This window comes from Bison bison, unplaced genomic scaffold (genome assembly GCF_000754665.1).
Source record: "Bison bison bison isolate TAMUID 2011002044 unplaced genomic scaffold, Bison_UMD1.0 scf7180017864063, whole genome shotgun sequence".
NCBI lineage: Eukaryota > Metazoa > Chordata > Mammalia > Artiodactyla > Bovidae > Bison > Bison bison.
The window spans coordinates 15,256,293-15,268,612 of NW_011494635.1; the positions used below are offsets into that span (position 1 = coordinate 15,256,293).

The 12,320-nt window shown below is 43.5% G+C and overlaps 1 protein-coding gene across 1 annotated transcript in view; it reads right to left on the bottom strand.

Moving 5' to 3' along the window:
* Positions 1-12,320, bottom strand: part of PCMTD2 (protein-L-isoaspartate (D-aspartate) O-methyltransferase domain containing 2) — a 17,612-nt gene that overhangs the window by 2,736 nt on the left and 2,556 nt on the right. Inside the window, exons 2-6 of the mRNA XM_010836640.1 lie at positions 10,868-11,164; positions 6,822-6,924; positions 5,838-6,009; positions 2,196-2,319; positions 3-87 (exon numbers count right to left, since the gene is read on the bottom strand). Coding sequence (XP_010834942.1) covers positions 3-87; positions 2,196-2,319; positions 5,838-6,009; positions 6,822-6,924; positions 10,868-11,164 — 781 coding nt within the window. The remainder of the gene's footprint in view (positions 1-2; positions 88-2,195; positions 2,320-5,837; positions 6,010-6,821; positions 6,925-10,867; positions 11,165-12,320) is intronic.

The following is a 12,320-nucleotide window of genomic DNA, read 5'->3' on the forward strand; positions in this document are numbered from 1 at the left end:
TCACTGCTTCCTGGTGAATGACCTTCTTAATGGTGCCCCGGATGGCGATGCGTGCCAGGTCCTGGAGGCTGCGAACCGCCAGCGGTGCTGCGTGCAAAGAACAAGACTCAGCCTCACCTTCGTGATCACAAGGTCTAGACAGCTGAGAAAATTATAACCTCATTTTCATTCACTGGCATATTTACAAACACATGACAAGACCAGGAGACGGCTGGAGACAAATGTTATCTGTGCTTTAATTTGCATTCATATGGTATTTTTCACAACATATTTTCAAATAAACTGGCCCTTAAATCAGATAAGAAAAGGAAGCAGCACTGCTCGGATAATCAATCAGTGGAAGAATCAGAACCAGGGTTATAGGGTTTGGTCCTTTGGCATCTGGCTTCATTTCTCTATTTGCTGTGTTCACTGATGCATTCTCTCATCTAGCAGAAATACAGAGACCACGGGCTCCAGCATTCTTTTATCTATTTTAGTATTTTCACAGTATTTCAGAAATTTAAGTATTTGTTCCTTTTTTATTAAAGTAGAGAACAAGCAGTTCCAAAACATTTTTAGGAACAAAATTCCCAAAGCACATCAAGGAAAAATAAAATCTGGTAATTAAATTACATGGCAGTATAAGGGTTTTTCTAAGGGGAGAAGAATTACTAGCGATTATGTTTTAAATACATTAAACTGAAAATGAGCTTCACTTTCTACCCCCCGAACCTAACTTCTCCAAAAAATAATAACCCACACTATAGAGAGGGCTCCAGTTGCCTGCAGTGTCTCTTACCCAAACCACAGAGGCCCTCACAGAACTGGCTCTGCACTCGCGGCCCCACAGGGACCCCAGGCTCCTTTGTCAGCACACGGGAGGGGCCCTGGCACTCACCTGCTCCTAGACACCCCACCACAGCTCCTGCTCCAATGCCACTCGGCGTTCCTCCTGCTGTGACCCCCAAGGATGCCTTTTCAGACCTCCCGACGGCCAGCTCTGGCCTCCAGCTCACCCCAACATGCCACTGGTGGAAGCCACCTCTTCCCCCTGGCCCCAGCCTCTCCTGCTGCCTCTTCCTCTTCCACCCAGCCTGGCATGTTCCCTAAAGAGGTTCCCCTCTGCTTATGCCTGTTGATGACTGGTTTGACATCCATCCCATGGCCTCAGGTAACACAGAGCAGCCAGAGGCTCCCTGGGTTCCAATCCAGGCCTGACTGGGGTCAGAGCCTCCCACACACCCACCTTCACAACATGCCAGCCAGCTCTGACTCCCATATCCTTCCTCAGAAAGGCCCTGCATGCCTCCTGAGTCCCTGACACTCTGAAGCCCAGCATCTTAGCTTTGGTCTTTATCTCCTGCCTGGAAAATCCCAAGGGTCTCCTGACTGGCTCCTGCCCACAATCTGATCCATCCAAAAGCTGACCATCATCAACGTGACTCTACTAGTCTAGGAACCTCTAGCCTAGGAGATACAGTTACAAATAACTGGAATGTTCACTTCAGGAACCCTAAATAGCATCATAGCCGTTCACTGGGCCACATTTGCTTTGAAGCCCTGGCCTTAAACGCTGCATCTCTGGTGCCCTCCACCCCATCATGATCCTGTCCAAGCATGACCAAGACACTGGTCTCAGGTCCGGACTGAGCCCTCACCTTCCAAAACTCTGCAGAGGCTCTGGACAGCAGTGCCCTCCCCACTGCAGGTCACATCTGCCTACTTGTTCTGAAGGCATTTTCAGGGAAGCAAGCACTCAATAAAGTCATCTTCCCCTGACCACCAGGGAGTCCAGAGGTGCCACATCTTTTATTTAAAATACGGGACAGGCTCCACAACCTACATGATGAACTCAGGTCTAAGCACCTGCCCAGCCAGTGCCTCCCACAACCTGACTGCACACATCAGGTCCTCTAGCTGAGTCACCTGCCTCAGCTCATGCTTCTCTTCTATTTCTTCTCTTTCTAGAGAGCGTCTTCTCACCCTTGAATATTAAGCACAAATGACCTAAAATAACTCAAAATAAGCTAAAAACCGATTATAATTTTTCAGTGATTTCAAGTGATTTTTAAAAAACCACCTGTAAAACTTTAAGGCTTCAGTGAGTGGAAAAATGGTCTTTAATATTAAAAGGTTCCTGATGAATTTTGTTTCTCTCAAATTCTGGAAAGAGTAAAAAGATTTAAAAGGTAAGGAAGAATCTCTGCACTCACGTAACTGGACGAGCCTCGACTTCCCAGACTCGGACTGGCAGGGCTGGATCAGCGGAGCAAAGGAGACAGCCAGAATCTTCTTGGTTTCCCAAGCAGAAGGGCCAGTGCGCGTTATCTTAGTCAGCTGTCCCAGAGGTTAAAATGAGAATATTCAAAAGATTTGACTACTGGTAGTTTATATCTGGACTTCCCTGGTGGCTCAGACGGTAAAGCGTCTGTCTACAATGCAGGAGACCCGGGTTCGAGCCCTGGGTTGGGAAGATCCCTTGGAGAAGGAAATGGCAACCCACTCCAGTACTATTGCCTGGAAAATCCCATGGACAGAGGAGCCTGGTAGGCTACAGGCTACGGGGTCGCAAAGAGTCGGACACGAATGAGCGACTTCACTTCACTTTCACTTTCAGTTTATATTTAAATATAATCACTCCTATATACAATCTAAAAATCACAGACACTAAAGATGAAAACACCCGACAACACAGGCCTCTGATGTGACGTGACCAGAACGACACCTAACTCAGCGATATTCTTGCAAAAGTGCTCCAGTTCCTAGTACAGAAGTTAAGGAAACAATGAGAGAAGGAATGTGGGGAATCTGATAAGACAAGCTTCTTATAGACTCTCCAAAGAAGTCACTGTTGTAGGGGAAACGTGGGGAGACCAGGGTGATCCTAAAGTAAAAGTCATTCAAGACACAACCACCTGAAACCTTCAACCTAGACTGAGTCCTGGCTGTTGTTCGTGGGGATGGGAGTATAAGAAGAGACCATCTTGCGCCCACCGAACAGCAGCTACCATCACAAATCAGCGCTGCTTCCTCACAGGTGAGTGGGCCACCCTGGATGTGGGTACCTGGCCTCACTCTCGGAGGGGCACATCGATGTGTCTAAAGTGCTTCCAGGGATGCAGCCCCCATGGGACACAGGGCTGTCTGGCTGACATGCTGCAGTGTAGGTCAGCCAGATGGTTCCTGTGAACCACAGTACAAGGAGCACCACGAGAACGCGACTGGACAACACGGCCACGCATGTGCTCCATGACTGTGCCAGGTTCTGAAGGGCCTGAACAGCTCACAGTAGGATTTCTGGTCAGCTTTGACAAGCCACAATGATTGCGCTCTCATCTAAAAATATCTAAGCTAGCAAATCCTCTAAAAACTAAGACTCTGTGTCCTGGATCTCAGAATTAAAAGAACTAAGTACCCACATACCAGACAAACATCAACAACTTACCACATTCCTTTATACCAGCAAAATCTTTTTTCAAAAAATTTTTAAAAGGAGAACGTCTAGTTATAATGGACGTGAAATATTTGAATATAATCAGTAAACTATGTGTAAACCTGTAAACAAAACTATAAATCCCTATTTCACGTTGAAGTATTCAGCTGCATGAATACTGAAAAGATGCCTTCAATCCCTCATTCATCTAGATGTTAACACAATGTATTTCTGCAAGACAACACAGACTTCTAAACTCATCTGTATAAGTAAATACGTATTTAAAACAATACTCTGAGAAAGAAAAGCAAACACAGGGACGTCTGGCCCTATCCTGCAAACTACTAAAACAGCAATAAGAACCGGCTCCTGGCGACCTGCCTCTGAAATGGCCAAGGTTAAACAGCCTCTGGTCAGGCGCTCCTGCAGGAGGTCACAAATTCAGACAAAACCAAGGTAATGTCTGTGCAGGCTCTTCACAGCAGCACTGTTTCTAACAGTGAAAGGCTAGAAAGAATTCAAATGCCTATCCGAAACAGCCACAGCCTTACACACCCCTATCCGAAGCAGCCACAGCCTTACACACCCCTATTCTAAACAGCCACAGCCTTATACACCCCCATCCAAAATAGCAACAGCCTTACACACCCCTATCCAAAACAGCCACAGCCTTATACACCCCTATCGGAAATAGCAACAGCCTTACACACCCCTATCCAAAACAGCCAAAGCCTTATACATCTCTATCTGAAACAGCCACATTCTTATACACCAACAAAAATTTTAATAAACAAAACAGAGATTAAAAAGACTTTCTAGCTATAAGGAACATCACGTTTTTAAAAAATAAATGATGTATAAAACTTAAAATTATCAACTCTCATATGTATGAACGGGTGGGTGGAGTGTAAAAGTGTGTACCCTCACTGAAAATTTTTTTAGCTTCTACTTTTTTAAGGAAAGATAAACCAAAACAAACAAAAAACAAGTCACCTACAGGTGAAGGGAGCAGAAAAGAGGGGACATACACAGAATAAAATTCTGAGTATTGCTCGCTTAGACTTTGGAATCTTATATAACTATTTTACAAAGTTGTGATCCCCAAAATGGCAACCTCTCAAAACTGAAAGAAAAGAAAACAAACGAGCAGTTCTTTGGGGCTGGCGCCATAACTTCACACAGAGGTGTAATTCCCAGTAACTTAAAACACAGTAATTTAACATCTCTAGTGGAATATAAGGACAATACGGTGGGGTCCCCAAGCCACTCCCTGACAAAACAAGAAAAATCCTGCTCTAGTTTCAGAAATCAAGATTGCTGCTGATGACACCATACATTGCAGATAAACAGTAAGCCGGGTGGTTGGGGATCAGGACTTTCGGTTTGAGAAAAAAGTGCTACTGATATAACACTAAAATGTGAGGAAAAAAAACCCTGGCCCTGATCTTGATTTGGAAGTATTGATATGAATTCATGGTGTCTTTTCTCTCCAAAACATCAAAGCAAAAAAAAAAAAAAAATGTGTGTGTGCTGGGGCGGTGGGTGGCGGGTGACTCCCAAGCATTAGTGGTCCATCAGAAAAACGAACACGGATCCACGAGCGCCTTCAAGATCCCAACTGTGGTGTCTAAACACCAATTCCCACCAAACTGAAAACGAAGAGGGATTATTCATTTTCAGAAAGAGTTAATTCCAAGTTTGTGGTTAAAAAAAAAAAAAGTACACAAAGTCTGGAACGTCTTCTTACCAGAAATTAACAAGACTATCAAAGATTCTTGAGGCTGCAGAGCCCAAGAGCCAATGTGGAGAGGCAGCCATGGCCAAAGTGAGACAGTCTGAACTCTGATAAGGGTCACAATTTTGCATGAATTCATTTTGCTAAAAAAATCAAGCAAAATCTCACTGGTCACTATCTTTGGCAGATGCCAGAAAACCAATTATTGAGAAAAACTGACAAAGGTTAATAAGAATCAGATTTATCCTGCACTTCCTTTTATAAAGTATACCTCAGGGTAAACAAACAACTAACGAGGGTGTTTCTCTCCCCCTGTGTATTCTGGCTACTAAATGAAGAGAAATGAGAGAACGAGGAGGTATCATTCTACGGCCCTTAACAAAACAATGGATCAGGGCCAGTCACACTGCTGGCATCAGAAAGAAAGAACAGCCAAGATCTTAAACAAGGAAGGACTCTGTAACCGCTGGCAAGTATTCAGGTGTCCTTTCTCTTCCAAAATAAATCAAATCAGAATCTAGGCGACTGGACCCGCCCCACCTTGGCAGTCTCTCTAGCCTGTTTACTCATCTGCGAGAGGAAGGGATTTGTAACAAGAGTTACAAGGAAAAATGCCTGTCAACTCCCCAGAACAGACCTCAGCAAACAGCTGAGTGCACAAAACCACCGGTTACAAGAGGACCTGACCTTCTCTTCCAGCGGCATGACCAGGATGCCCCCGACCTTGAGGAGGCTCTTCATGTACTCCTCGTGTTCCTTCTGCACGCCTGCCCCGCAGTACACCCGGTCATACTGAGAACAATCTGGAGAAATCTCCAGGCAATTGCCAGTAACAAAGGATGGTTCACAGAAGTCAAACCTGAAAGCAAAAGATGTTTTCCACAACTAAGTATATCATGTCATAACAAGTCTATATAGTAAATCTACATTAAACATAGGTTATGTTTTCACTGTACAATCCCACAGCGACATAATAAAATTAAGAGTCAGAAGCTGGGATATCAGACTTCTGAAAGAACTACGTGAGTAATAAACAGAACTCTAGAAATTCCAAAGAAAATATTATGAAACTCAGTATCATAAACACAATCCAAGCTTAAGTCACCCAAGCTCCAGGCATATCACTATCTTTGCTGTTATGATTATCTTATTATCTTTCATCTTCATTATCTTCTACTATCCTATCTTGCTTTTATATCTTATTCAAGATCTACTAACAGAGTAAAAAGAGAAAAAAATATACTTGGTTTTTCTAAAAATTTTAATCCCTAAAATAAGAACTTAAATGCCTTGTTTTAAAATGGCAAGAGCTAGTTGCGCAGTACATTTAAAGACAACTGCAACAATTCCATTTCAGAAACAAGTACATGATAAAATGCTGTCTCTATTGGAAACATGAACATTAAGAAAAAATGAACATTCTATTTCCTTCTCTTACACTGGTGATAAATTACCTTTATTTAGGTGTCATAATTAAAAAAAAAACTTAAGGTCCTTAAAAACATAAAATATTTTTAAAATAACTAGAACATACACACGTATCACTTAGTCACCTGCCACACTTTAATCACAACTGCCAGAACATGAACAGTAGTGAACTGATTTCTTTCCACTTAATCCAAAGTTTAAGTTATAACTGACACCCAGACCCATGGACAGTTTTGGTCTTACTTGTCAAAGCTGTCGCTTGTCCTGATGAAGAAGTCCAGCTTCTGCTTCGCATACTCTGTCACATCTGAATGGAGTTCTACCCCGTGATTCACTCCAAAAGGGCCTAAAACGTTTCAGAATAAGAAAACATATAGAAACAGGACAAGAACCCCTACTCTTTATTTCTATTTCATTGACTGCAACACATTTAACTGGACATGTATAATTACAGAAATTCACATTTATTGGGCCAAAATCACCCAATCCATTCTTTAAATATGCAGACTAGCCTCTGCTCACCACATCATCAATACTCCTTATATGGCACTACCAACTCACAGCTTCCTAGAGCCTTGACCGTCCTGTCCTCAAACTTTTAAAGAATCATCTGAAAAGGTAAAACGGCCAAGGTCTGAAACCAAGAGTTACAAGTGCCACTAAACCAGTGAATCCTAAAGGAAATCAACCCTGAATATTCACTAGAATGACTGATGCTGAAGCTAAAACTCTAATACTGTGGCCACCTGATGCAAAGAGCCAACTCAATGGAAAAGACCCTGATGCTGGGAAAGACTGAAGGCTGGAGGAGAAGGGGACAACAGAGGATGAGATGGTTCGATGGCATCACCAACTCAATGGACACGAGTTTGAGCAAACTCTGGGAGATAGTGAAGGACATGGAAGCCTGGCGTGCTGCAGTCCACGGGGTCACACAGAGTCGGACACAACTTAGCAACTGAACAACACAATGAATTAAAGAAGAAACGTGTCTTTGCAAAAGAAAGTGGACACAGGTCTTTTTTCCAACAAAGGTCTCTGCAAACACTCAGATGTGGTATTTAATTCTCACAAAATAGTTTTAATCATCATCAAAATAAAACTGTAATTCCAAAGTCACAATGAAATATTTTTTAATCAAAATAAATTTATCAGGGACTTCCCTGGTGGTTCAGGGGCTAAGACTCCACACTCCCAATGCAAGGGGCCAGGTTCCATCCCTATTCAGGAAACTAGATCCCATATGCCGCAACTAACACCCAGCACAGCCAAATAAATGAAAGAATGAAAGAAAAGAAAGAAATTTATCAATAACTGGAACTAAAGTTATGAGAAAAGTTAGGAGCCCACTTAATAATAAAAGTGCTTCCTCCACATACAAATGCCTCTGGGTTAAATCTCAGTGAGAACTACTGACACGAAACAGCTTCATTGAATCTCTGGGTTTTAAGAATCCATTTGTATGAAGGTCAAAACAGGCAACACTTATTTGTGTGATGGAGGTGAGTATACTTCCCCCTGGAGGGGGTGGGGTCCTACTATTGGAGGGGTGGCCATGGGAATCTCTGGGGCACAGATTCTACTCTGCATCTTGTTCTGGGTGGTGCTTACATGGAGGAGGATGTAAAAAGTCACCAAGCTTCACACTTCATACTACATTCATACATGCTTCATGCAACTTTGTCAAGTTACTATGGATAAGTTATACCTTGATTTTTAAAAAATCTGCATGAGAAAATGAACACGGCATGTAGGGCTTTTATTTAGAAAACATACCTATAAAGCCACAGTGTAACACTCAACCCTACATCCAACAGAAATACTGGTAAATGCAGCCATCTGTGCACTGCACACACTTCTCTGCTTCCACTGTTCACCTGGCCCCTTCCCAGTGCAGCAGCTCCCCCAGGTGCAGGCTTCCCTGCCTCTACCAGACGACTCACCCGCTCTCCTTTCTCAACACCTCCCACACAGAGTGGCTGCTAAAACCGCCTATCATCAAAACACAGCCTACTTGAGAAGTCACATTTCCACTGTTTATGACACCACATCCACATTACTTCCTGTCCAATCCCACTGCTCTCTTGGTCACTTGCCAGAGATCAAGAAAACATGCATTTACTTCCCCCTCATCATATTCTCATTAGCCCCTCAGCTCTGTTAGACTCTTACTGAGGACAAGAAACTTCACACCAAACAAAGTAACGACACATATCTCCTGACCCACTCCAGTAAAAAGATGATTGAAAGAGGAGGAAGTACGGGACGGGTCAGAATGGTGGTACCAAGGACACAACCCTGAAGCTGGTCCCACAAGGCCCCCCAGGCACAGCAGCTCCCACGTCACACAACAACGTCAGGTTAAGCTCACAACTGCTGTATCTCCCCCTGCCCCCTGCCATCCTGCCAACTGGAACCTCGAGAAAGGAGCACCCTCAGCAGGGCAAGGAGTCGCAACGTAAGCGCAGCAGAGTGGCACAGAGGCAGCAGGGCAGAGAAAATAAGGACCACAAGCCACCTAAGTCACATGAAAGACTGCAGGCCCTGGGAGACCAGCAAAGTCTTCACCTCGCAGTGAGCAGCACGAAGCTGAATAAACCCCAGAGGGAGGCCTACGACACACGGAGTGAAAACGGTCCAGGGCCTGTGTCCTCCTCCCTGCAGATCTGAGACTACCCGTGAAATCAGACTCTCAAGTTACCGCCTTCAAATACATCAAAGCGGCACACAGTGTCCATTACGACCAAAAACACAGCTTTCCTTCCTTCACAACTCTCCTCCCTGTCATCCAGCAAAACCCCCAGAAAAGAGAAAGTGGGGGCTCAGAAAAGACAAGTAACAACATCCGTCATGAGCTGTTTCTTTATGACTTCTAGACAATGTCAAATGTACCAGGTCGGTTGAAGATGACTTTAAGTCATCCTTTCCTAAGCATTTCATTTTTAATAGCATTTCCAATCTAATCAGGTTGATAACCCTCCCCCTCCCCCCAAATACCACCTTATCCTTAGCTCCTCCAATTTTCAGCTCCAACAGCGGGAATTACAATTCACTAATTCCAGAATGATGAAAAACCTGAGCTCTCTTTGCAAAGCAGTCTCAATCCAAGACAAGTTCAAAAAGCATTTAGCCTAAAAAAACACAAGAAAACAAAAAACTACACATTTAATAATCTGAGGATATAGCCCAAATTTATATTTTATAGCCCAAAGTCAGATGATCAGAATCTCAAAACTTTACCAAATTCTGAAGTACATGAACTTATAAAGCAACCAAAAATTTCATTCCATACCCACAAAAGCAACTGTGACTACTAAGATTTTCTAAAGTGCCTGTAATAACCACAGAGAAACAATGTTGTAATGTACTGCTAATGATTACACTTGACTTTTAAGCTGTTATCACTTGAAATCACCAATATACAGAATCTTACACTGACTTGATAACAATGTTAAGATACCTAAGCCAAAAACTTAAGATATTTAGCAAACCTTGTCAGTTCCAACATCCACGCGTACCAAGACCCTAGCAGCCTCGGGCCAGCCATGTCTTCCTCCACCCAGGGGCACCAGCCCACTTCCTCCGCAGTGCCCTTTCCTAAAGCACAGAGCAGCTCCTGGCCTTCCTCTCACAGAACTGTTCACCCGACTCTTGAGTGAAAACAGACACCTGTCCCCTACTACCGCATTTAACATGAGGTAGGAATCTTTAAAATCTTCAGTAATCAGATAATGATGTTTCAGTATTAAAATGGTCAGCTTCCATGTATAATCTCACAACTTATTTGTTTGAGCAAACAAGCTAAATGGCTTCAAATACCATAACTTGTGAAATCTTTCCTACCCCTGGAATACATTTGAAAATAACTTACAAGTATTAACTCCTTTAGTTTTAAAACAACAAAAAACAAAAACTGCTTGGAAAAACTTTAACTGCCAGGGACTTTAAAGTTAATTATTCCAGTTTAGAGACAATGACAGGCACGCTGAGTGATTATATTAATCGAGAAATCACCAAAAGGTCCAGATTTATACAATCTCTAGGTCCTCTGCTGTCCAAGAGGAAGCTGTGCTGGTCAGATGCTGGAGGTACAGGTGGGGGCAACAGGAAGGCTCCAGAGGGACTCTTCTGTTCATCACGGCAATTTCTCCATTAATATCATCACCCTCCAACCCCTGTGTGGATACCATGATGGCTGGGCAGGCCAAGGGCAGTTACAACTCGGCCCCCACTAGGGACAAACTGCCAGCAGGCTCTCCCTCCTGCACGTGAGACCGAGCCAGACTCACCGAGGATGAGCCCCACCATGGAGCTGAGGTACCCAGTGCCGCTGCCCAGATTCAAGAAGGAGAGGCCAGGCTGCAGGTCGAGGGCCTCCATCAGCTCCAAAGAGATGCATGGAGCAGAGAGGTGGATGTTGCTGTGCTTCCACGTGGGCCATATGCATTCTCTAAATTCTTTGAGGTAATAGTCTGCATGGTCAATAGCTTGGAAAGCCTGCACCACCAGCTCAGAGCGGATATACTGAGCCTCCTTCAGATTGTCTATCAGCTCATTGTCATCCTCACCAGTACTGAAGGCGCCTCCTATCTTCGAGATCACGCTTAGGCAAAGCTACTGCTCCTCCGGTGCCCCTCGCCCATCCACCTCCCACCATGCAGCCTGGACCTTTGCCGCCATAAACATCCACCCAGTCGTGAGTCTTCTTGATGCACAATTTCTCTAGATGTGAAAATACGATGCATATTTCATTCTTCTTTCATGAAATGTGACTGTTGACAACCTTACCATTTGGATGGAATACTGCTTTCCCTGCTACACAGACCACTCCTGTTATAACTTCATTTAAGGCACTGTAATTCTGAAAATCGATCTCTCTTTTCACATTGAGGGTGACACCACTTTCAGTGACAGCAACCTCGGGAAATGTTTGCCAAATCACTCACATGACTAGTGAGGGGTGTACTACTCTTCTGGTTGACCAAAATATATCACCAAGTCGGGAAATTCTAATAGAGAACCTGAGACACAACACTTGTTTACAAAAGTGGAATAGTTGTGTTTCAAGTCGGTCTCCGTGGTTTGGAGCTAAGCTTTCTAACCTGACCTTCACTTTGGTGCACCTGTTTTGTGTTCTGCATACTTGCTTGCAGTCTGTCCATCTCATCTTGCATTTCTACAGTTATACCAGGATTCTGGTACACCTCAGTAGCACCAACCAACAGAATGGAGTCAGACTGGACCCCTTGGGGAGCATTTGTCCAACGACTCCTCCGTGATATTGACAGCATCATCAAGATGTCTATATAGATATAAACTGCAACTAAGCAAAAATCTACCCAAACAAAAACCTTGGGTAAATTAATCTACCCTGATCAACAAAATTTGTAAATATGTGACAGACGTTCAAATCTAGGTCAGCCAAGCCTGGATGTTTCCTAAGCCCGTATATTTTCTACTGATAACTTGATTATAAAATTACTGAGTTGTGTATTTTGCATTTGCACATATAATTCCTCTTTACCTTTAGAATTAAGTCACTGACCCCCAAATTGCCCTCTTCTGCTTCTAATTTATTTAAAATAGAACACAGTTTAGCATGGTCAAGAGGAAGAGAAATAACATGTAGGGCATGCTTGCTGTATGCCAGGCTTTAAGCTAGAAATTTCACAAATTTTAATCATTTCCCACTGCAGCTTCCATCTAGCTTTTTGTAGGAAATCTTAATCTCATTGGGAATTA